Source organism: Oryctolagus cuniculus, chromosome 10 (assembly GCF_051225735.1).
Source record: "Oryctolagus cuniculus isolate XC-2025 breed Fujian yellow rabbit chromosome 10, ASM5122573v1, whole genome shotgun sequence".
Lineage (NCBI taxonomy): Eukaryota > Metazoa > Chordata > Mammalia > Lagomorpha > Leporidae > Oryctolagus > Oryctolagus cuniculus.
Window position 1 is genome coordinate 41,519,265 of NC_142876.1, and position 26,037 is coordinate 41,545,301.

At 49.9% G+C, this 26,037-nt stretch overlaps 1 protein-coding gene and 1 long non-coding RNA gene across 14 annotated transcripts in view; one reads left to right on the forward strand and one right to left on the reverse strand.

Moving 5' to 3' along the window:
• Positions 1 to 26,037, reverse strand: part of FHOD3 (formin homology 2 domain containing 3) — a 483,564-nt gene that overhangs the window by 394,930 nt on the left and 62,597 nt on the right. For 12 of the 13 annotated variants that reach the window (XM_008261223.5, XM_089305775.1, XM_002713503.6 and 9 more), the window contains exon 3: positions 11,786 to 11,850. In XM_008261223.5, coding sequence (XP_008259445.4) covers positions 11,786 to 11,850 — 65 coding nt within the window. Of the gene's footprint in view, positions 1 to 10,017; positions 10,314 to 11,785; positions 11,851 to 22,552; positions 22,795 to 26,037 lie in introns of those variants that run through there. The other variant, XR_016214556.1, reaches the window with a different exon arrangement.
• On the forward strand, positions 17,059 to 19,175 carry LOC149123740 (uncharacterized). The gene is made up of 2 exons (XR_016214558.1): positions 17,059 to 17,489; positions 18,959 to 19,175. It is a non-coding gene; the product is annotated as an uncharacterized LOC149123740 (long non-coding RNA).

A 26,037-nucleotide genomic window follows, 5' to 3' on the forward strand; every position in this document is an offset into this window, starting at 1 on the left:
GAAATCCTGCAGGGCTACTGGATGCCAGGCTCTTGACCTTTGACCCTCACAGCTCATGAGTCCTCTTGGCAGCTCCGGAGGGCTCCTATTTCTGGAGGAAGCACCACGCCCCAAGTCAATCTGCCAACAACAGTGTTGGCTCCAGAACAGAACCCTGCCGCCTCTGGCTCCTCCTCTGCCCACCATCTCCCCCAAGTAGGGCACCTGAAGGGGAGCCAAGACCCTCTGCTATAGCTGTGACCCCAAGATCCAAGCAGGTCACGTCCCAGCTTTCAGAGTTTAAGTAAGTCGTTTGTTTAAAAATGTGGACATATCCAAGGCAGGTTAACAAAAAATGAGTACGGTGTTTTAAATATTTAATCTTCCATTTCAGGCACAGCCACATTTGGAGATGTTGTCAGAAATCCTGCCCAAAGGGCCGGGTTGGTGGCCTCTTTCCTAGCTCATGAGTGGGGTGCCAGACTCACAACCCCACATTCCTCAATGCCTGTCCCTGGCCACCTGCAACAGCCTGGAGCACCTGTAAGTCCCAAAGAAAGCCAGGCTTTGAGTCCAACCCCAGAAAGGATCGAGCCTTGGAGGTCAGCTGCAGGCAGGGCTGCACCCAGAACCCTGAGGCCAAGCAGTCCCATACCATGGCACCCTGCTACCAGCAGGGGGCGCAAAGCAGCAGCTCTGCCCTGGGGAAGCCTGGTGAGGGCTGCTGCTGGCATCCAGAGGCCATCTCAACAGATCAAGGCTGCCTACCATGACCCCTGATCTCGGGATTCCACTACCTTCCAGCAGAGAAAAGTCACAGCATTCCCTGGTGACTCACACTGGCCTGGGCAATCTCTTCCCAGGACAGCTCTGCAGAGTCCTTTTCCAAGTCCCTAATGGGCTGGTAATTGTTTTTATGGTTTCCAGATGAAGTGCAAAGTGCCCCAGGCACTCTCCATGGCTCCCAGGAGGCCTCTGAGCCAACCCCAGTCAAGGAGAGAAGTGCCTGGTCAACCGGACCTGGGCCACCTGCCCTCAGCCACCCCAGCACCCAAGCCCCAAGTGCAGGCTACCCCCAGCGAACAACTGATGGAGGAAAGTGATGTAGAGGAGGGGCTGACCCCTGACCTCCCACAAGAGCGCATCTGACTGCCAGATCCTGAGTCAGCTAATGGACTGCTGTGTGTGTGTAGTCAAAGTTTACCATTGCTACTGTATTTGTGGAAGGCTCAACAAACAGATTGTACTTTTAGGTGAATTTGAATAGCTTATCTATTTGAACATTTTGTAAATGTCAACTCATAAGAACATGTGAACTATTTTTACAGCACTTAGAGTAGAGCTTTTCAATATTAAAATTGTTAGCACACGTCACTGGCCCTTGCTGGTGCATCCTGCTGTTTTCATTCCTTTGCACACATTCGACTGTCTCATTTAACGCCTCGGTGTGCATGCAAGGAGCTCCCCCTCCACGCCCACCCTTCTAATCCATCTTTCTTTGCACAGGTGGGACAGGTGCACACAACCTGGGAGTGCACAGAAGGCAGGAAGGAAGCTGCCTTCATGGTCATAAAACCTACTTTGTTTCGCTTAGGATCAGATTTTTACAGCCCATGAGCTTATTACTCCACACTTGCCAAACCTGAAGCATTCTGAAAGGTATCAAAACAGAAGAGAACCACAAAAATGGCCCAAATGCCAGCTAGCCAGGCCAGAACGCTGGGGCCAGCACAGCCCTCAAACACTGCGTTGGCCCACTTCATTTTGTAAGGATTCATTTTTAGTGCAAGTTCATTGACTGTTTTGAGTTTCCCCTCAGAGAAAGGTAGCAGCTCAAAGGCATTATGTGGTTTTCCTATCTAAGAGCTCTACCATGTTGCCGCGGTTTAATACTGAGTACAACTCTGGATCTGGTAACAGATAAGGTAATGGGGTCCCTTCAAAACTGGAAAGAAGACATGCATTTCCTACAAGTCAGTTCTGTCTCTAGGGACAGATCAGACCAAGGTACCTTTCTTTGAGAACCCCTAGATAATCGCATTTCAATGTTGCTCTAGCAATTTGTAGACCAGTAAGACATGAACATTGTGATGATGACCATAGTGGTGATGGCAACAACCACCACTTCGCACAGGGCTTAGCCCATGTGGAGCCCTGTGCTTGGACCTGTGCATGCGCAACCTTCCCTGAATGCTTTTACCAGTATCAGGAGTGAGTGGGGAAGAAGCAGATTGACCTGCAGTGGGTAAGTAACTTGCTCACAGACACACCGAGGCCAGGCTAGGATCTGAACCCAAGTTTGTCGGACTTTAGTGCACAGGCAACCCTCTTCCGCCCATGCATTAATCCCACACATCAATACCCAATGTAAGCACCTCATTCTTAAAAATGGGATCCAACACCAACAAAATATCTATTTAATCCTCATGACCATTCTGGAAGGAAATATTACCATTGTCTCTTGATAAGCAACCCAGGAAGTGAGGTCACTCAGCTGATGTCACACATATCTTCTCAGGGGCGGGGCTGACACTGGAGCCCCTGTCCTCTCATGAGCACGTAACTGTGCTGGCCAAAGGCTCAGTCAAATGTGGGCACACAGCAGGCTCCCAGGCAAGAACAGCAAGAGTCCCTGGAGGTTACAGAACAGAGTTTGAGCAGAGCACCTGCAGCCCAGATGACCTGGGCCTAAACCTCAGCCATGCTCTATACTCCCCACAGGACCTTGAAGCATTCCCCTGCTTCTCCACTCACTCCTCAGTGAAGTCTGCCATCAGCTTGTTATGTCTGAGGACAACAGCTTCCCACCATGCTCCCCAAAAATAGTGTAGCGGGCACTGCAAATGCAAAGGCCACCAAAGCTATGCCACAGATCAGCCTGCATCAAGTCTTCAGCCCCAACCACCTCCACCCTACCTCCAACCTCGGGACCAAGCTATAGCTCCCAGCTCCCCAGGGCCCCACCCCCACCATGATGGCTGACATGCACACAGCTCTGTCTGGCACACGCACAGGCCAGCAGGCCACAGACACCCACAGGGAGCCCAATTCAAGATTCACACCACATCCCTAGAGCCCACAGACCTCCTGGAAGTGCACTTTAAAATGACCTGCTCATCTTCACACCCAGTGGACTTTCACACTCCATTAACCGCCTTCTGTTCTTCCTGAGAAACTACTGAATAAATTCAATTCCAGAATAGGTGAACTAAAGAAACACTAATCAGTACCATGGCCCTCTTGGCTACTTTCTTCCATAAACAAATAACTTGGGTCCTCCTTCTGCAGGGCAGATACTGTGCCACTGGGGCCACAAAACAGTCCCCCCCTTCAATTGCTGAGAGCAACTCACAGAATCCACACCTCGTAGATCTCCGCTAAGGGCCAAGGCTCCCACCAAGACCAGGGAGGACCCAAAACCTCCAGCACAGGCTCTCCTGTTCTTTTGGGGCAGCTCCTTTCATTCTGTTAAGACATTTATTTCAAAGGTGGAGCTCAGAGCAGGAGGGAGGGAGAGGGTGGGAGGCAGAGGGACTCCATCTGGGTCACCCGCATGGGTGGCAGGAGCCCAAGGACTTGGGCCACCTTCCCCTGCTTTCCCAGGCGCACGAATGGGAAGCTGGACCAGAAGTGGAACAGCTGAAACTTGAAGTAGCACTCACGTGGGATGCCACTGTTGCAAGCAACAGCTTAACCTGCTGTGCCACACCGCTGGCCCCTTGGCGCTCTAGAGCTCTAACCAGTCTAGAGCCTCAGCTTCCAAGGACTTTTCACCAGCTGGCCTGAGCTGTGAGGCCAAGTTAAGAGAACAGACACCTGGAAGAGCCATTCCAGCCCCAGCCCCGGCGGACGGCAGCCTGGTGCAGGATGCGGCGTCTTCACCGCGTCAACACAGCCAGCCCTTGAAGGGTGAAGTCCGCTTTCCTCCACGATCCATGCTCCCCTGAGGCCATGTGCGAGCCACGCTGGATCTCAACAGGCCCCATGCTCTGAGGCCAGGGAGACCACTCGCAGAGAGGACGTCTGCAAGGACCTTTTTATACTTTTTCTGGCAGCACGTCTCAGACTTCTCAAACCAGAAGGGCTGTCCCAGCCCCCCACCACCGTAATCTCCTCTCCAGGGGAAGACAAAAGATGACACAAAAGGGCCTGACAAGACAGCAACAGCCTGACCCTGGCAGGGACCACCACTCCAGCGACCAAGAGACCCAAGCCTTAGTCCTGTGCCTGCCCTGCACCCTGCACTTGTGGGCTTCCTCCTCAGCCCCCGCCCACAACGCTGGGGTCATGAGGCCCTAGAGGACCAAACTGCAAACCCAAGGCCATCAGCCGGCATGCTACATCTTAAAGCAACCAGCACTTCCTCTCAAACTACTGATCTTTGTAGCATTTCGCACCTGCTGCAGTACCTGCAGAGATACTATCTGATGTTAAGAGCTATTCAATCAGTCACCACAGCAGGGCCTCCCGAAAGGCCTGGAAGTGGCCGGAATATGGGGTGGGGGCCCGGCTCTGTCCCTTGGCTCTCCATGTCCTGGTGTCAGGGCCTCTTCCTGCCCAGCACCCAGTTACTGGGGTTTTAGGGAAATCATATGACATCTGGGTGCAATCAGTGATGGAATTTGTCTTTTTCCAGTTAGGCTGGCCAAATAATGAACAAAACCTTTTAAATCAGTGTAATATAGGCACTTGGGATAACAGCACTGGCAACAAACTCTCCAATGTCTTTTTTTTCTTCCTGTTTAAATTTGAGAGCTGGCATCATGCAATAGTGGGTAAGGCTGCCACCTGTGATGCTGACATCCCATATGGGCACCAGTTTAATTCCTGGCTGCTCTACTTCTGATCCAGTCCCTGTGGATGTCCCTGGGAAAGCAGCAGAAGATAGCCCAAGTGCTTGGGCCTCTGAACCCACATGAGACCTGAAAGAAGCTCCTGGCTTCAGATCAGCCCAGTTCTGGCCACCGCAGCCAACTGGGGAGTGAATCAGTGGATGTTAGATCTCTCCCTCCCTCCCTAATTCTGCCTTTCAAATAAACGAATCTTTAAAAACAATTAAATCTGGAACCGGTTGCATGTTTTGTTCTACTAATGCTTCCTAAACAACTTCACTTTCCAAGTTAAAATACTTCCCATTAGGTATTTCTAACATTTTAGAAATGGGTAAAACGCAGACAGTCCCCAAATCCCATTTGCTTGGAGTCTCTCAGAAGTTGTGAAATTCACTGATGCCCAACTAATCCTGAAAGAGCCACCACTAAAGAGACACGGCAGGCCATGCATCCTCCTCTTCAACTCCCACACCTCTGCACATCAAAATTTCTAGTAATGAAGGACAGGCTTTGTGGCACAGCAGGCTAAATCCCACACCTCAGATCAGAGTGCCTGGAATCAGGTTCAGTCTCAGCTCTTGATCAGCTTCCCGCTCGTGTGTGCCCTGCGCGGCAGCAGGTAATGCCTCAAGTGGCTGGGTCCCCGTCACCCACACGGGAGACCCAGATGGAGTTCCTGGCTCTTCATTTCAGCCTGTCCCAGCCCTAGCTGCTGCGGGCATTTGGGAAGTGAACCAGAAGATGAGAGATCTCTTTCTCCCACTCTCTTACTCTGCCTTTCAAATAAACAGAATTTAAATAAAATAAAAAACTTAAGTAAAAGCCTGAAAAAAAGAAATGTCACTGCATTTTTAAATTTTCTATTAACAAGACAAAGCACTTGGTTTCCCAAGATACTCTTGGATTGCTCAATGACAAAAATGAAGCTATCTTCACAGGGATGGCTTTGGGTGCTGGGGCTTGCACGATACCCTGCAAGCAAGTCAGAACTGCCAGGGGAAAGCATCCATGTAGACATTCTCGAAATCATGCAGAAGCACAATGGTTTCCTTACTAGGAGATGCTTTCTGGCGTAACTAAAGCTTTTGCTGGATGGTAACTTTGCAGCCTAAGCGCCAGCACCTGGTTTAGACTCGTCTCTCCCAGTAGGACAACACTCTCCATCATCAATTTTCATTTGGCCAGAATTTCCCATTTCTTGCTAAGTGACCAGGATGGAAACGATTATTGGCACAAGGCAAGCACACCAATAACGGCTCTCAGGCAGTGCTCTAAACCTCCAACCTCTCAAGACCTTAGCGATACAAGGTAACAGTGCAAGTGAAATTCTGGTGGTAAGGGAGGAAGGAGGACAAACACAAACACTGCCCTAAAGGCCTTGGTATATTCCTTTTTCTTTCCTGTGTTCAATCCAACCTGCCCCATCCCTGTTTCCGGTCTTTATTCTCAAAGCTGACCTACACACCCCGAGGCACCTAGAAAGCTCTCACAAGCCCTCACTAATGGGCGTTGTCGCCTCGCTTGGATTATTCTGTGCTGGATTCACCTGCAGGATTTACCCGCATATCTGGACAGAGTAGGGCCAAGCTTTAAAATAATTCTTTAATTGCTCTTCCCATTTTTGGTGAGAAATCATTCCTGACTCATGTATCATAAGGTTATAGCATGCATAGAAAGATCTGGGATGAAAGGCAAAGTAGGCTAAGCCTCCACTTGCAGCGCCAGCATCCCATATGGGTGCCCACTCATGTCCAGCTGCTCTTCTTCTGATCCAGCTCTCTGCCATGGCCTGGGAAAGCAGTGGAGGATGGCCCATGTGCTTAGGCCCCTGCACCAGCATGGGAGACCTGGAAGAAGCTCTTGGCTCCTAGCTTCGGATCGCCTCAGCTCTAGCCATTGAGGCCATTTGAGGGAGTGAACCAGCAGACAGAAAACCTTTCTTTCCCTCTAACTCTGCTTCTCAAGTAAATAAATAAATCTTTAAATATATATATATATAAAAGTAGGCTGGCGCAGCAGCTCAATAGGCTAATCCTCCGCCTGTGGCGCCAGTACTCCGGGTTCTAGTCTCCGTTGCTCCTCTTCCAATCTAGCTCTCTGCTGTGGCCCGGGAAGGCAGTGGAGGATGGCCCACGTGCTTGAGTCCTGCACCCGCATGGGAGACCAGGAGGAAGCACCTGGCTCCTGGCTTCGGATCAGCGCTGCGTTCGGCCATAGCGGCCATTTGGGGGGTGAACCAATGGAAGACAGACCTTTCTCTCTGTCTCTAACTCTGCCTGTCAAAAAAAAATTATATATATATATATATAAAAGTTGTCTTGGAACAGGCATTTAAGCCTAGCCATGAAGATACCAGTTAAGATGGCTGTGTTCGATAGCAGAGTCCCTGGGTTCAATTCCTGGCTCCAGCTCAGTGGACCCTGGGAAACAATGGTGACAGCTCAAGTAAGTGAGTTCCTGCCATCCATGTGGGACACCTGGACTGAGTTCTAAGTTGTCAGCCTTGGCCTGACCTAGTCCTGGCCATTATGGGCATCTGGAGAGTGAGCCAGCAGATGGGGGGCGGGGGTGGTTTGCTCTGTGTGTCTCTGCCTCTTAAACAATTTCAAAATAATAACACCTTGACTTTATCCCTGTAACCTGAAGTTCTGAGCCAGGATACTCACTTGATGCATGATCAGGGACTCTGGTCATCTTGCCAGCTTCTGTCTACGTCAACCCCAACTCTACAGGCAAACTTCATCATGACGTCTGGAAACACCTCAAAACAGCCCTGTGTGGTGCTCTTCTCACAGCCATGGGCACAAATGACACTTTGGGATCTACAGCTGCACTGACCCTTTGGTTTGAGTCGATGTTGGGTACCTACAAGCCAAGGCCCTCTGAGTCCCATAGAAGACATTGGCAGGGCTTATAGAAGGATCAGGCTCAGAAAAGCAAAGTGCAGAGGGTTTCAATGAAGCAGAACACCCTAAGTCAGCCAGTGCAAAAAACTTGAGGATCCTAATAACCTCAAACATCAGAAAAGAAAATCCATCCTGCAGCTTCTTCTCTCTTGGTGACGAGTCTTAGTCATCAGAGCCAGTCAGCCCTCGGAACATTGTGTGTTTGGAAATAGGATCACTTGCAGGGATCAAAAAATTTTCTCTAACCTCATAAAAAAAATGCAGACATCTCACAACTATAAGATGTTTAACTTCCTATCCATAAAATTCATGCCTAAAATATAACCCAAAATACAATGCTTGTATTTCTTTGAGGAGATTAGAAGGCCAGACATGCATTGTTTGCTACAATCAGTTACATCAACTCCACCTGCTAAAAATCCAGCAAGAAATGTACAACAGAGAGAAGCATAAAGGGACAAAAGCCCAAAATCTCACTTCAACCTCCTACTCAACTCTGCAGAGCCTGAACGACCCGCAACAGACCCGCCTCGCTGTTCGCAGTGACCAAAGCAGAGGCTCCGTGGAGGCCTTCATTTCCCGTGAGCTTGCTGGGTTGCTAACCGTGAATGTTCCACTCCACTCTCCTCCTCAGGAGTCGCAGGGTTCCAAAGTTAACACTGGAGAATTCCAAGGACGTGTCTCCTCCAATTCATCAACATGCAGTCCTAGATTCTAAACATTCCTATATTTAATGAAAACAGGAATGAAGGAGAAGAGAACGGACGGCGAAGAAAACACTATTTTGTAGGAATTTATGAGATAGCATTTTAGGCCCATGAGACTCAAGGGGATCCTGGGTCCTTCCTTTCCAACGCTGGGTGGGGAAGGTGGTCGTGAGGAGAGCTGCATGTGCTACCAGACCTAGAGAGCAGCCACGGTGGCCTGATGCTTGTAGGAGTTCAACCATTTCTTACATGGCTGACATGGGAAAACAAAACGTGAAAATTTGTCATGTTTTCCTTTGTCATTCCAACTCGAGACTGTTCCAGATTTTGTTTTTTCCGTCCCAAAGAAGTCCTGTCTATTTGGAAAGAGAGAGAAAGTATGTCACAATGTTTACTTCATAAATATGATGCATATTTTCCATTTTCTATACATAACCAAAGGATAATATTCAGTGCTATTATAATAAATCTATTCCAGATCTTACCAACAGTAGGAAATGGATTGAGAAAGAAGGTTCTTGATACAACAGAAAAACTTTTCCTCCTTGGGTGCTAATGTTAATTTATACAAACCCTCTCATCAACTCAACTGTCTGAGGCAATTAACGGTAAAAACTGATTAAAGCAGAAAATCCAGGACAGACAGTTGGCCTCGCAGCTAAGCCACCTTTGAAGAGGTCCACACCCTGCATTCCTGCTGCCTGCTAATGTGGACCCTGGGAGGCAGTGGTGACGGCTCAAGTAGTTGCTTTACTGCCACCCACATAGGAGACCTGAATTGAGCCTGGCCCAGCCGTGGCTGTCAACACTATTTGAGTAGTGAACCAGCAGACAGAAACACTCCCTTTATTTTTCTCACTCTTGCTCTCGAGTTTTTAAGCAGAAAATCCTTTAAAAATAATACATACCTGGACATTTTAACTTACTCCTATAGTTACCAGATATGAGGGTTTGCCTGTGATAAGGCACAAATGCTTCTTGGAGTGAGGGTCTACTAACTGCAGTCCCGCATTGGCCTTTTTTTTAAAAGATTTATTTATTTACTTGAAAGGCAGAGTTAGAGAGAGGTAGAGGCAGAGAGAGGGAGAGAGAGAGAAAGGTCTTTCATTGCTGGCTCACTCCCCAGATGACCACAATGGCTGGGGCTGGACTGAAATGAAGCCAGGAGCCAGGAGCTTCTTCCAGGTCTCCCACGCAAATGCAGGGGCACAGGCACTTGGGCCATCTTCCACTGTTTTCCCAGGCCACAGCAGAGAGCTCGACCAGAAGTGGAACAGCCAGGACTCAAATCGGTGCCCATATTGGATGCCAGCACTGCAGGCAGTGGCTTTACCCGCTATGCCACAGCACCAGCCCAAGGGCATTTTCTTCTGAACCACTCTGGTAACATGGTTGGGGGCTTTCAATCTCAATGTCAATTTCTTTGCAGCCAATCAAGAACTGAAGACACTTGTGAAAAATGGAATCCCTATAAATTTTTACAATGCCCTCCTCTTTTTATAGTTGTTATAACCCACTTAGACAGATGTTGAAAGTAACTCATTTTGAGTCTGTTTCAAAATAATCAATGAATTCTCAAAGCAGCAGTGACTCTTACATTTAATCAATTTATAAAATATTCAGATAGCATTTCATTAAGTTACATCATTCCAATAACAATTAACACAAGGGGGTTGGGAGCAAACACACTGACTGAGCCAGCACCCAGCAGAAGGAAGGTATGTCCAGGGGATAGTGGGCTTGGCTGACTGCTGCTGCTCAGTGTGCGTGGACCAAGAGCTGTGTTTTCCATCTGGTACATAGAGCAGACTGGGACACAGACGGTACTGCTGCAGGTCAACAACAGGGCAGGCTCACCACTCCTGGACTTCAGGAATCTTAAGCACATACTGAAAAAGTGAATATTCCTAAAAGGAGTTAGCTCATTTGAATTTTGATCTAACCCCCTTTCCTGGAGGTCTTCTTTCCACTGCCTTCCTAGTCCAAGGAAATACCACTTCACACTCACGTCCCAAATCCCTAGTGGTTATCAGCTGTACTTCTATTTTTAACTTGAACAGTACTCAGCACATGCTACATGCCTGGATTTGCTCTAGATCTGGGGTGAGGGGGGCGGGGAAGTTTATCCAAAGTCACGGGACACAGGCGTTTTCTTTAGGTAGACACGATTTCTAAACATGAAATAGCTGGAAAGCCAAGAAGCACATAATAAAAAAGCCACTAACTCAATGTAATCAAGCACCCCTGGGCATTTCCCAGTGCTACCAGCGGCTCAGAGGCAGAATGGTAATGTTGGCTCCAGGGCTCACAGATCTGGCTTTGTTTCCAACAATCTCACAAAGTCTCCCAACACCTGGCCTTTCCGCCTGAGGTCTACGAGTCACCTACTCAATCACTTTCTGGCTACAAAGAGACGAGACAAATTTGCGCTCAAGATACTTACAACCTCACAACACTTCACACCAATTACACAGACCCCACTCCACGTCCAGCCACTCCCCTCCCCACCAGTCACAGAAAGGGAAGCAGGGAGGAGGGGAAGGGACAAGAAATTCCACCGAGGGACACCATGCTCCAGGTGCAGGCAGCCTGGGGCCCAGCAGAATGACGCAGACTCCCCTAACTGGAGGGCTGAACGAAGACCACAACATACATTAAATCAAAGCAAAATCGCCCAGATAGGGGAATGCATGAACTACAATTTCACTTTTTTGGGTTTTTCTGATATTACAGTCTTGGCTCAACTTGGTCCATGCCAGAACACCAGGCCACAGTGTAAGAGACCATCCGCCTGCAAGGGGTCTACTTAGCATAAATCCCTGGTTTCACTGTCACTGAGCCCATGTATGTATGTGGGAAACCAGGGGTCCAGGAAACCCAACGGCTGCAGCAATGACCCCAGCGGTATCCTGGATGGATGGCAGGCTGACTATTCTGAACCACGAATCCATTCACACCATTTTTCTCTTTCCACCTGTGTCCCCATTCTGCACTGACGAAAGACTTCCCTTCCATCACCTGTACCCTCCGCCCCCACTTGCCCACAGGTCAGCTTCATGGAGCCACCACGAGGCCTGTGCTAGAATTTCACACAGGTAAATATCCACCGCCATCTCCCCCATCACTGCCAACGACAGCCTCATCAACAAGGTTCTCAAGCTCCAGGCACCAATCACACAGCACAGGAAGCAAGCATGAAATGGAGCTTCAAGAATTATTGCCAGAAATTGCTTCACTACAACTCGAGCCCAAGGGGACAGCATAACGGTGACCAGCTTAGTTTAGAGCAGCGGCACTTCTCATCCCATGTGTGACTGATGACAGTGGATGGCCAGTGTCCCCTTCTGCAGATGTCACTCACCGATGCAGGCATGGACCCTCACGGACAGCTGTGTCCTTAGGATGATGCTGTGCTTCTTGCCCCGCCTAACAGAGACAAGAGACAAAACATGGGCATCAGGCGAGGCATGCTGTCAATCAACACAAAGTTCCGACACGTCCACCTGCACGAGGCCCCAAATAAACAGGGACCTCAACTGAAGAAAAATCTACCTTAACAGACCAGCGTCATGGCCAATGGTTAAGCCAAAGCACTCATAACATCTGCATCCCATAGCAGAGTGCCAGTTCGAGTCCCAGTTGCTCTGCTTCCAATCCAGCTTCCTGCTAATGCAAATGTGAGGCCATGGTTATTTTTCACTTTTTGGACACAGGAAAGGGAACACACTATGGGGTAACGAGAAGGGCCGCTGCATTGTGTATCCATTCAGGACTGTTAGGGGAAGGCAGACGTCTGCAAGTGATGCCAATGGGCTCCTGATTATCAGCGATGCCCATTTCCACCCCTCAGGCTCCTCTCTGGCTCCCCTCTCAATTTCTCAGGAGGGAGAGAAAGGAGGGGCCTCTCCCCAGTTCCGCTCCTAGGAGGCCTGCTTGCTTCACACAGAGCAGTAGGCCTAAGAGGCTGAACAGGACCAAGCACCTGGTGGCGACGAGGTCTTTGCAGGACAGAGAAAGGCGGGTCCAGCCCCACTGCTCCCCACCTGGGCTGGTTTCTAACAGAATCGCGCTTTGCCTTCCTTCTTTGTGATCGGGATGAAGGAGGGGGACACGGATCTCACCAAGGCACGCCGTTAGTACTCCTACCTATGGATTCTCAGTAACAACAGCCTCCACGACACTTTCCATTCCTCAGATCAGGTAACAGGAAGTATGATTTTAAAAAATCGCTTTTAGATTTGTGGGGAGCAACTCGGACTAGACTAAGTTACTGGAATTAAGACTTATTCTATGCATCTGCTTTCCCACAATATGGCGCTGAGAAGGGAGTAACAGCTTCTACGCAGCTGCCTCTTGCCAACTTGAGTGATGACCTGCAGGAGCTGATCCTGCTCCTGATTGGAGGAGAGCAGCGTACTCGGCGTGTGGGCAGCCGAGTTGGGATTGGCGGAGGAGGACTATAAAGGAGGAGAGAGACGGCATGCACCAGGAACATCTATCTGAAGGAACACCTGTGCAGCCCCCGAGAGAGCCAGCCGGCGGTGTGCCGCTCCCCTGCGGAAGTGGGGAAAGTGGCCAGGGGGAACCGCCCTTCCACGGAGGTGGAAGGGACGGCAGCCAACCCGGGAAGAACCAGCAGCAAACCCGGGGAGGGCCGAGCAGACGAAAGAACAGCACAGGGTCCTGTGTCATTCCTCCACGAAGAGGGGGAGCGACATAATGGTGCCGTGACTCGGATATGAAGCCTAGGCAGGGCTTAGTGTCGTTCCTCCATGAAGAGGGGGAGCGACATAATGGTGCCGTGACTCGGATAGGAAGCCTAGGCTGGGTTTAGTGTTGTTCCTCCACGAAGAGGGGGAGCGACAAGATTCTTTTAAAGGTAAAGAGGAAAGCAGTTACTTTGTCTTGGAGAAGGATGCAAGGGCTTCCAGCCAGGCAGAGGCTTCCAGGTTGAGAGCCTGCACCGAATCCCTCCCAGGTGCAGAGGCTCTGCATTGTATTCCATTTCTTTGTCTCACATTTTAATGGGCCTGTTGCTCTCAAGATGTTTACAACAACTACATTAACACCTGACCCATCTGCAGAAGATCCCAGAGTCATATAAATATAGATTTCTGTGATTTTTCTTCTACTTAAAGAAATGCAATTTTTTGTTGTTGTGTCTCACAAAAACTCTCAAAAATCCTGACGTCGGGGCCAGCACGGCATAGTAGGCTAATCCTCCACCTGTGGTGCTGGCATCCCATATGGGCACTGGTTCATGTCTCAGCTGCTCTACTTCCAATCCAGCTCTCTGCTATGGCCTGGAAAAGCAGAAGATGGCCCAAGTGCCTAGGCCCCTGAACCCATGTGGGAGACCCAGAAGAAGCTTCTGGCTCCAGGTCGGCCCAGCTCCAGCTCCAGCTATTGTGGCCATTTGGGGGTAAACCAATGAACGGAAGACCTTTCTCTTTGTCTCTCACTCTCTTCGTCAATGGCTCTACCTCTCAAATAAGCAAATAAATAAAATCTTTAAAAAAATCCTGACATTGCACTCCTTCAACTCATGTAAGCATTCCAGGAAGACAATGTCAATGAAGCATCCTGGTTTGAATTATTCAACAGCCTCTGGCTTGAACTGCCAGGGAACAGGTACTAGGTAGGGAGAGCAGGAGCCGTCATCCAGGGCTGGGCAGGGACCAAGCTGGGAGCAGAAAGCCAGGGAACTCCTAACAGGAACCAGGCCCTAACTACTAGAACAGTAAATCCTAATCCTCCAATCCAGAGGATTCTCTGTAATCCCCATCAGCGGCAGTTACACATCAACAGTAAAAGTCAAGTGAGCACCAGACAAAGCACATGCGCCATAGGCTACCAGACGGTGGAATCAATGAGATGGTGAGAATATATTTCTGACTGCTGCAAGTTTCAAAGATTTTCTGGATGCATCTAGGGATAGACACTGCTTGTATCTCAACAACCGCAAAGTTGCCTTGTGAGCGAGTTCTTGTTTCCCAGAGAACCCCCGAGACCCACAGCAGGTGCACAGGGAGGTTTCTCTAGGTTTCCCAGTCTCTAAATGGAAACTAGGCCAGACACCATGGTAGTTCCCCATTCTGGAAGGGTCACACTTTCTGAGTGTGTGTGCTGAGAATCTGCCAATCATCTCAGTTAAGCTAAACCCCAATGGAATAGAACACAGAAAAAAAAGGTTTTGAGAGTCATTTATCAATCTTCCCATTTGTAATTCCCTCCTTCCCCACCTGCCCCTGTGCAGGAAACCCTACAGCTGAAGAAACTCATGTGGAACTGGGAGAGACCGAGTTAGAAGGGGCCTCATATCCGAGGGCTTCAGGCAAAAAAGGGGGCTGGCCAAGGCCTCATGAGGGCTAACAGAGTCCAAGGCTTGTTTTAAAGGGAAGTGGTATAAACTCAATAAATCCCAACAAAAAAGAACACCACATATAAAATGCTAAGATACACAAATCTTAGAAAATCTTGGTAAGTCAAATTATGTAATATGTGAAAATAACACAATAGGACCAAATAATGTTTATCCTAAGGGGCTAACACTGTGACACAGTGGGTTAGTCTGCCAAAGTGGGATGAAGACATCCAACATCAGAGCACTGGTTCCAGTCTCAGCTGCCCTGCTTCCCATCTGGCTTCCTGCTACTGTGCCTGGGAAAGCAGCAGAAGACCAAGTACTTAGGTTACTGCCACACACATGGGAGATTCATATGCAGTTCCTGCCTCCTGGCTTTGGCCTGGCCCAGCTCCAGCCATTGCACCCATTTAAGGAATGAACCAGTGGATGGAAGGTCCCTCTGTCTCTCCTTCTCTCTGTGTCACTCTGCATTTCAAATAATTACAATTAAATCTTTTTTAAAAAGTAGTTTATCCTGAGAATTCAAGAAGAGTTTCAAGAAGCCCAATATCTTTCTCCCCTTCTCCCTCATATGACATACACATGTGGAATTCTTGTTGCATTCTTAAGAGATATATTCAGAAAAAAGCCATTATAAGGTCCCTTTAAATTTGATAGCTTCTCTGTCATGTTATTTTCTAATTGATTAATGCTGATATATTGGACAAAGTTTTATTTAAAAAAAAAGATTGATTTGAAAGGCAAAGTTACAGAGAGACAGAGAAAAAGAGACAGCGAGACATTCCATCTGCTGGTTCACTCCCTAAATGACTGCAATTGCCAGGACTGCACCAGGCTCAAGCCAGGAGCCACGAACCTCATCCAGGTCTCCTATGTGGGCAACAGGGGTCCAAGCACTTGGACCATCTTCCACTGCTTTCCCAGACCATTAGCAGGCAGCTAGACTGAAAATGGAGCAGATGAGACTCGAATTGGTACTTGTATGGGATGCCAGCATCATACATGGCAGCTTAATCCACCATGCTGTAACACTGGCTTCAAAAGTTTGATTTTTATGCATTTTACAAATTGCCATCTCATTGCCATAATTGAATCAGAAAGTCTTTCTGGTCATTCTGTTGGCTTAGAGAAAATTATCATGTTATCTCTTTTGAAATCATCATTTTATTCTTGCCCTTCTAGCAACTATGCTCTTTTTTTCCTGTCTCAAGGACAAAAATTCAAGAGGAAAGTGGAAAACTCTTAAATATACTTTCCTTCCCACAATGGAATACCATGTCAGCTTGGGTTCAGAAAATAATCCTAATAGTCATTAATGTTTATGGAATGCTTATCATGTGCCAGATGAGGTTCTAAGTAATTTACAGAATTAGTCTGCACAACATTTCTATGCTATTAATAACATCATTGCCATTTTCAAGATAGGAAATCGGAGGCAAGAGAGGTTAAGCAACATGGCCAAAAATCACACAGCTACAAAATGCCAGGGCTCAGGCTCATCCCAGGGAGTCTGACCCCAGAGCCTATACCTCTATCACATACAGCTGCCTGCCAGGTACATGTTCCTTCAACCACCCATTTACTGACACCTCCTCTGGGCTGGGCTCTGCAAGGCACACAAAGCACGTGCTGCCCTACAGCAGTGACACAGAAATCCTGCCAGTGTCTCCAGCCTGCCTCCTGCCTGCAGAGTCCAGACTCCCCAGCGTATGCAAGCCAGTGTACTAAAAAGCGCCGCTCTCCAGGGTTGGTGCTGTGGCAAAGCAGCCAAGCTGCCGCTGAGGATGCCTGCATCCTGTAACAGGGTGCCCAGGTCCGAGTCCTACCTCACCTCCCAAAGCACTCTTGGGAGGCAGTAGATGGTGGCTCAAGTACTTGGGTCTCTGCTACCCACATGGGAGACCTGAACTGAGTTCCCAGCCCTGGGTGTTGAGGATCTTCCAGGAAGTGAACCAGCCAATGGAAGAGCTCTCTTGGTGTCTCTTTAGATAATCAATGACAGATAGCCTATTGATTCTGTTTCTCTGGATAACCCTAACTATTACAAACTCTGGTATCTACCTTCTTGGAATCAATGAGAGGCTGTTGATGTGAATTTGCATGGAGCACTTTCTTGAGCCCTTTCTCCTAGAACTAGCATTCTAGATTTTACAAGTGAGTGAAATGGGAATGCACCAAGTACTAGAATCCAGAAAGCACCGGAAAGCAGTGCAGATGGACCTGAAACTCCCCAGGGACAACCAGATTCCTGGCTTATCAACACAGGCAGTGCCACGGAAACATCACCAGCTTCTGAACGCAGTCATGGCCACTGGCTGCCCACACCCAAGGGCGATGCCACCCAAGTGTCAAGGGAACTAACTAAAGCAGATGCACACATCCAGGAGACTCCAATCAGGGCACACCCGCCAAGAACAGGAACTTCGGCTCAAGGACTTCCCAACCTCCTGATTTCTCGGAATACACAAGTTTCTCCTATGGAGGGAGGCAAATCTGGTAAATGCACCACGGCTTACAGCGAGCTTCCATTCTGCTCCCGTCTCTCGAGAGAGCACTCTTCCAATAAGAAAACCATGGTGACCCTAAGAGCCAGTGCTTACGTGACTGCACCAAGCGGCAGGGACCAAGGGCTGCACGGCCTTTTCTGGCAACAGCAGACTCAATGCCCGCAGGTATTCCTCCACGCCAGTGAATAGTGGTGAGTAGCGAGCTGTGACTTCCATCAGGGGTGGGACTGTTAGGTTTGGCCCTCCCACAGAAGCAGGGACTAGGGTCCCCTTAGCAGCTGCCCCAGGAATAAAACGTTATGTATAGGTGTCCAGAACTCTAAGACTGGAACAGGGGTAAAGAGATGATGGGAGATTTGAACCAGCCAGCAGCTGGTAGAAGGAGAGGGCTGAAATTAATTTGCTCAGAAGCTCAAAGGCCAAGCAAGAGAAGCCATCTGTCATCACATGCACTTCCAGCCGTGTCCTGCTCTCCTCTGTCAACTGCAGGGGTGAACAGCAGGCTCTGAGAGCTCAGACACGTCATCTCTCAGAACCTTAGCTTCCTGGTCTGTAAAATGGGACAATAACATTCCACTGAGGGTGTGAGGATTCAGTTGGTTTATGCGAGGAGCACACTCCCAGCATGTGCTACATGAGCGATAATGTTAGGTAATATTCTTGTCTAATATAGGATTGTCCTAGCCACCTCCTGTCCTGCTTTACATCTCTGTCTTAATGTCTGCACACCCGCTCCCTCTCTGTTCCCCTCTTCATTTTAGCCTGCCCGGTCTCCTTATTCCCCCTCTGCCCCCCACCCCAGTCTTTCCTTTTTTCCTCCCTTTTTCTCACTTTACTGCTCATTCAAGAATCTACAACCCTAATCTATTTGCTTTAACACCCTCCCCTATTCTCTCATTAAAATTCAAGGGATGAGGCAGGCTATTGGCACAGCACTTAGGATCACTGCCGGGACACCCACATCCTGTATCTGGGTGCCTGGGCTTAATTCCTGGCTCTGCTTCTGAGTCCAGCTTCCTGCTAATGCAGACTCTGGGAGGCAGCCGGTGATGGCTGCAGTAGTTGAGTCCCTGCCTCCCACATGGGAGACTTAGACCGAGTCCCCGGCTTCCACCAGAGTTCTTAGACCCCACAACTGCTGGCATTTGGAGGGTGGGCCAGTAGTTGAGGGAGTTCTCTCCTCCCCACCCCAATCCCTCTCAAATAAGTAAGACTTAAAGAAAAAAATGGGGGTGGGCATCGTGAAGCTGCTGCCTGCATCAGGAGCATCCTGTATCAGTGCTGGTTTCAGCTTCTGCTGTTTCCAATGCAGCTCCCTGCCAGCACACCTGGGAAAGCAGCAGCAGATAGTTCAAGTGCTTGGGCCTCTGCCACCCACATGGGAGACCCTGATGGAGTCTCAGGATCCTGTTTCAGCCTGGCCCAGCCCTGGCTCTTAGAGAGTGAACCAGTGGATGAAAGACTGATAGATTGACGCTCAGTATCTCTGCCCCTCTCCCCCCCTCCCTCTCCTCTATCTTCCCCTCCGTCTCCCTCCCTCCCTCCCAACCCCATAACTCTTTTTTTCAATATAAATATTTTTTAAAAAAAATTCAAAGGATTTAACAATGTAGCTTTTTTTTCAAGGGAATCTATTAGTATCTGTCCCTCCTGTGTGCAGCCTTGGGTGTGCTGGTGTCCAAGGACTGCGTCACCAACTTCAACTGCAAGGAGTCTCAGGATCCACAGGGGATTTACTTGTGCCCGGCGGGACCTGCTCTACGGCCAAAGCCTGTGCGCTGCAGCAGAGGGACTAGGGAGAAGGGACCTCCCTCTCTGCCTCCCCAACGTCCTCTCAGGCCACCAGCACACGCTGGGGCCCTCTTCTTCCAGTCCCCTCACCTCCTGTTCTGACACCAACACTGAGGAAGAAGCTCCTGGCTCCTGGCTCCAGCCCTGGCCATTGCTGCCATTTGTGGAGTGAACCAACTGATAGAAGATCTGTCTCTCCCTCTCTAACTCTACCTTTCAAATAAGTAAATTAAAAAAAAAAAAACACCTGTATCTGTGTAGGCTTTTTTTCCTTGTCAGTATTCCCCAGGCAGTACAGCACAACAGCTATCTACATGGCCTTCACTGTATTAGGTGTTGTGAGTGACCTCGGGAGGACTTAAGGCCTACAGAACTATGTGTGTAGGTTACACAGACACTACAGCGTTTTACATGTGGGACTTATACAGCCACAGACTTTGGATCCTCAGGTGGTCATGGAACCAATGCCTCACAGATATCATGGGAAGGCTGTGGATAGAGAAAGATCCCCCTACACACACTTCTATTATCATGCATCCATGTGGTTACATGAGCTATGGCTGATGAACCAAGGCTGATATAGTATTAAGTCCATCGTTTATATTAGGGTTCACTGTGTGTTGAACAAGTCCAAGGGTCTACACAAATGCATCATGTTCTGTATCCAGCATTGTCTCAGTGTAGTCACACTGCCCTAAAAATCCCTGAGCTCCACCTATTCACACATCCCCCTGTCATCCCTACCACCACCACTGGAGACCTTGATCCTTCCACTCTCCATAATTCTGCCCCTCTCAGAGTATCAGACAGCTGGAATCATACTATAGGTAGCCTCTTCAGACTTTTTTCCATTTCACCATGAGTGTGCATTTAAGCTTTCTAACTTAATAACTCATTATTTTGTTTTCTAAAGATTTGCTTATTTGAAAGAGGAGAGAGAGAGAGAGAGGGAGGGAGGGAAGGAGGGAGGGAGAGAGGGAAGGGAGGGAGGGAAGGGAGGGAGGGAGAGATGGAAGGGGGGGAGGGAAGAGGCCGATCCAAAGCCAGGAGCTTCTTCCAGGTCTCCCACACAGCTGTAGGGGCCCAAGCACTTGGGCCATCTTCTACTGCTCTCCCAGGACATAGAGAGCTGGATCGAAAGTGGAGCATCCAGGACACAAATCCGCACCCATATGGGATGCCAGCACTGCAGGCAGCAGCTTTACTTGCTATGCCCCAGCGCCTGCCCCCCCTTTTTTTTTGACAGAGTTAGACAGTGAGAGAGTGAGAGAGTGAGAGAGAGAGAGAGAGAGACAGAGAGACAGAGAGACAGAGAGACAGAGAGAAAGGTCTTTTTTCCGTTGGTTCACCACCCCTCAAGTGGCCACTACGGCCAGTGCATTGTGGCCAGTGTATTGCAGCCAGCGCGCTGTGCCGATCTGCAGCCAGGAGCCAGGTGCTTCCTCCTGGTCTCCCATGTGAGTGCAGGGCCCAAGCACTTGGGCCATCCTCTACTGACCTCCCAGGCCACAGCAGAGAGCTGGACTGGAAGAGGAACAACTAGGACAGAATCTGGTGCCCCGACCTGGACTAGAATCCAGAGTGCCAGCGCCACAGGCAGAGGATTAGCCTAGTGAGCCACGGCGCCAGCTCTTATTACCGAATTAGAAAACCTCCACTGCTTGAATGCACTACAGTTTGTCTCTTCACCTTACTGAAGGTCATCTTGATGGCTTCCAAGTTCTGGTAACTATGAACAAAGCTGCTATAAACACCCATGTGCAGGTTTTTGTGTGGATCTAAGTTTTTACCTCATCTAGGCAAATGCCCAGAGCTGTGAGGGCTACATTGTTTGGCACACCTATGTTCAGCTTTGTAAGAAATGAGGAGGCCGTCCTGCAGAGTGCACCTCCAGTTCTGCATTCCCAGCAGCAATGAACCAAAGTCCCCTTACTCCACATCCTTGCCTACACGTAGTACTGTCAGTGTTTGACTTCAGCCATTCTAATTCTTGTGTAGTGTTTTAGTTCACAATTCCCCAAAAACACAGGAGGCTGCACATCCTGTAGTCGGGGTGGTTTTTTTTTTTTTTTTTTTTTTTTTTTGACAGGCAGAGTGGACAGAGAGAAAGACAAGAGAAAGGTCTTCCTTTGCTGTTGGTTCACCTTCCAATGGCCGCCGCGCTGGGGCCGGCACACTGCACTGATCCAAAGGCAGGAGCCAGGTGCTTCTCCTGGTCTCCCATGGGGTGCAGGGCCCAAGCACTTGGGCCATCCTCCACTGCACTCCTTGGCCACAGCAGAGAGCTGGCCTGGAAGAGGGGCAACCGGGACAAAATCCGGCGCCCGGACCGAGACTAGAACCCGGTGTGCTGGCACCGCAAGGCAGAGGATTAGGCTGCTGAGCCTCGGCGCCGGCCAGTCGGGCTGTTTTCTTACTGAGTTTAAGAGTTCTTTTAATTATCTGCCCTCTATCTGCTATGTGTGTGGCAAATATTTTCTCCCATTCTGGAGCTTGTCTTTTCATTCTCTTCATATCTACTTTTCTTCATGATAAAAAAAATACTCAAAAATTTTAAGCCCCTAGGACCTGGTCCTTTGGTTTTATACAGCTAAATCTGACCCCTTACTGAGGTACCTGGTTACAGCTTCCCTGGGTTACCTGGAGGCCTTGGTCCCTACAGCCAGGTCCCAGGTACCTGCTCACCTGTGGTCAACACACAGGGCCAAGACCTGCAGACTCCACAGCCCCCTTCCTCTAAGGAACCACCCCCAGCTTCACTGGCCCCTGCTGCTTCTCACCTGGTCCCAGACCAACATTTCTCACTGGGCAACTGCCCTGCAGCATGGCTTGCCAGTACTTCACACTAACACGCCTAAACCTCGCCTCCCAGTGCCAGCGTTGTGGCAGAGCGGGTGAGGCCACCACCAGCAAGGCCTACATCCCATAGGGGCACCAGTGTGGGTCCCAGCTGCTCCACTTCCAATGGCAGAAGAAGATAGCCCATGTGCTGGGGCCCCTGCCACCCACATGGGAGACCCGGAAGAAGCTTCGACCTTCAGCCTGGCCATTGCAGTCAACTGGGGAGTGAACCAGCAAATGGAAGACTCTCTCTGTAGCTCTGAATTTCAAATAAATCTTTAAAAATAAGTAGATAAATAAACCTCACCTCCCGATCAAACTGTGCCCATGGGATAGCTTCCCTGTTTCTCTGCTTAGCTCTCACCCCACGCGCTGTGCAGCCAACACGGTGCAGCCACATCTCCCCTCCTTCCTGCCATGGAACCGGCCCCAGGCCTCCCCCTTCCTCTGTCCCCCAGGGCTCCCTTCTTCTCCACAGTGGGTCTCCCTACTCCACGTCCCTCTCCCTCAGCCCACGCTACATTCCTCATCCCTTGAGCAGTGAGCCCGTCTTGCAGCCATGTCTCTGCAATCTGACTCCAACCCCCACCCCTCGCAGCCTCGCTCAGGCTCCCCCTCCTACCTGAAGCCGCCTTTGCCTCATCATAGGCTCTCCAGCGATGGCACTGACAGCCCTTCTGGCTCCGCGTCCAACTCGCTCTGCCCGGCCCACTGCAGCCTCCCGGGGTGCTGGCTCCCCTGCGCAGTGGTTCTCAACCGTGGCTGCAGCGTGAAGCCACGAGAGGAGCCTAGCCTTCACCCCCAACACCTGGGCCCAGCCCAAGACCTGATTTAACGGTTCTGAGGCTGGGCGGGCACGGAGGGTTTTAAACTTCCTCAGGTGGCTGCAATCCTCTGCAACTGTATGCTCCTAGCCAAACCTGCCACCAGCTGAGAAGGCTTTTTCAAAACGCGAGATCCCCCCAGGCCCTCTCCAGGCCTCCTGAAGCCTGAACCCGGAGCTCAGCATTTCCAAGCAGCGTTCCCCCAGGCTAGCCCTCGAGCAAGCTGCAGGCCTGGCTCCTACACACCAGCTCTGAGCCACCCAACTTGGGCTAGCCTTGAACTCACCCCAACAGGGACTGCAAGGGCAGGGGCAGGCCTGGCGGTCCGCACTGTGAGCCTTGCACAGCCCCAAGAAGGAAAACAGGTGGATCTTCACACCTGCACCCTCAGCTAAAGGTAAATGGCATAAGAGGAAAAGATAAACTTCAGGGCCTGCGCTGAAGTGCCAGCATCCCAAATGGGCACCGATTCGAGACCCGGCTGCTCCACTTCCGATCCAGCTCTCTGCTATGGCCTGGGAAAGCAGTGGAGGATGGCCCAAGTCCTTGGGTCCCTGCACCCACGTGGGAGTCCTGGAAGGAGCTCCTGGCTTCAGATGGGCACAGCTCCGGCCTTTGCGGCCAATTAGGGAGTGAACCATTCGATGGAGGACCCCCCCCCCTCTCTGCCTTTCCTTTCTCTGTGTGTGTAACTCTTTCAAATAAATAAATAAATCTTTAAAAAAAAAAAAGAGAGAAACTTCATTTCTTCAGTCCACACCCTTCCCAGAATGTCTCTTCTCTCCCTCTCTCTTCCTCTCTTTCCCCTTATCTTTTAAAAACACACTAACATCATCATGCACTCTAACAAATATTTGTATGCAATCATGGATTCCTTTGTAGTAAGCTTTCAAATATCCATGGGAAAACACCATCAGTCATCACCAAAGGTCCCCATCCAAGTTACTTTGTTTCTCACTAAGGAGCACGGAGTCATTAGCATACCAATAGCAGACAGGTTTATTACTGAGTAGCCATCAGTGTGGCTCTCCACACCACTTGAAACACCACCTCTCTCTGAGCTCAGCTGGGGTCACTGAGTGGAACCTCTTTTAGCCTGAGGGTTTCTGCTTGTTGTTGGCTTTGGTTAGGATTTGAGGGTTCAGTAGGTTCTTGGACTTACGTTTAAATGTATTTCAGCAACTTCCTATTCCCTCAGCCCCCAGTGTGAGGGAACCCGGACACGCGCCGGACTGACTGAGGTTAACTTTTGACTTAACTCATAGAGGGAGAAACTGCTACTTAGTCCAGGTTATCATTTTTAGAAGGAAAAACGTCTTTGAGAATCTCACCCGGGCTTTACAATGCCTTCCTGCCAAAAACCACACCCACCCACAGGCTGTGCCAAAATCTAGGGGGTTCAGGGGCCCCCACGAAGATGGATCCTTGGTTCATGAGCTGCAGGTAGAGAAGTGGGTGTCACCAGAGCTGGCCCCAAACCCCTCTGTTCCTGTAAGCAAGCCCACCACCCCTGCAGATGGCTTCCTCCAGCCCTTCCCACACCTCCTGACCACACATCCAACCACCCATCTGTCATTTCCAGGCCACGAGGTGCCCCCGGGCCCTCCCAGCACACACAAGTGGGGCTGGAGGTGGAGGATTGCCAGGCTCTCAGCGGGTGAGAAGCAGGCAGCATGGCACACCCAGTAAACAGTAGCACTCTGCATAGCACACCCACCAGCCAGCATAGGCCTGAAGGAAATCATGCCACGGAGGACTACAGCAAGTGCCCCTTTCACTCAGGAGCACCTGAGAACCCACAGGCCACGTCCAGCAGCCATCCTGGTCCTCACGATGTCCCTGCAACACTGCTCCTCAGGCCTGTCCTGGGCTCAGCCATGCTCCCGCCCATGGCACTTCCACCAATCCACAGCCACCCCGCCCCTCAGGGCTCACCTGAAATCTCACCCTCTCCAGGACAGCTGCCTGTGGGCCTTGGCTGGCACTGGTTTCCTGTTAGAGGCAATGGGGGTAATGGGCACAAAAAGTGCTCTGGACCACCCTGCCCTACAGGCAAGGCTGCACCTTGGTCTTCTTAACTAAAATGTGAGATCTCTGAGTATGTGTTTACTCAGAGAGAAAGAGAGAGAGAGAGGTCCCCCATCATTGGTTCACTCCCCAAGTAGACACAATAGCCAGGCTGAAGCCAGGAGCCAGGATCTTTATCCGGGTCTCACATGCAGGTGGCAGGGGCCCAATCACTGGAGTCATCTTCTGCTGCTTTCTCAGGTGCATTAGCAGGGAGCTGGATCAGAAGTGGAGCAGCCAGGACATGAACCAGTGCTGATATGGGATGCCGGCATTGCAGGAGGCAGCTGTACCTGCTATGCCACAGTGCCAGCCCCAAGACCTGAGTTTCGACCTGCATAGACTCCTCCAGTGAATCCCACTTCATGTATCTACCCAAATTCTGACTGCAGTCACATGCGGCAGGAGCTGCTCATTGGCAGTGTGTCTTGGCAGTGCCATCAACTGCCTTACCATCTGAGATGCATCACAACCTTCTGCTGCAAAACAACCCAAGGGGCAAATGTTCTATTATCCCCATGGAGAAGACAACTAAGGTTCAGAGAGACAGAGCTACATCCCCACAGGTACACAGCCAGGAGACCAACCATAGAGCCCGTGTCCCTATCCACTATGCTACGTTGCTTCCCAGGGTGCCAGAGACCCCATCAGAGCCACTGCTTGTACGGGGAGGAAAGAGGGATTGGGTAAGACTGGCCTTCTTTTATAAATAAAGTTGGTAAGTGTGCTCATTTTTTCAAGTGCTATTAGAGGTCAAGCAGCGTGCCCAAGGTCACATGAACATGCTGAGGTCAGGAACAACACAGAGGCCTCAGGGCTTCTGTTTCCGGCACACTGTGCTGAGCTTGCAAATTTCCCCAGCCTTGGGAGGCCAGGGACAGACCTGGCCTTCACTTGTTAGCAAAATAATCGCTTTGTCCTTTCACTTTGGGAGGGCTTTCTCCCTTCTCTGATTAGCTGCAGCCTGAGTGATAATCCTAAATGACACATGAGTTAATTTTTAGTCTCAGCACAAAAGATCAGGGTAATGGACAAAAACAACAAAACACTAGGGAAAGTCGCTCATCACACTCCTAGGAAGAACACCACGACCTTCGGACAACCTGCCGCACACCTGCATTAGAGGGTCACAATTCTAGAACACACTTTGCTGCGATTCACACAAAGAACTCAAGACAGAATGGTACTTCGCTTGCCAATTTCATGCTGCTGGAAG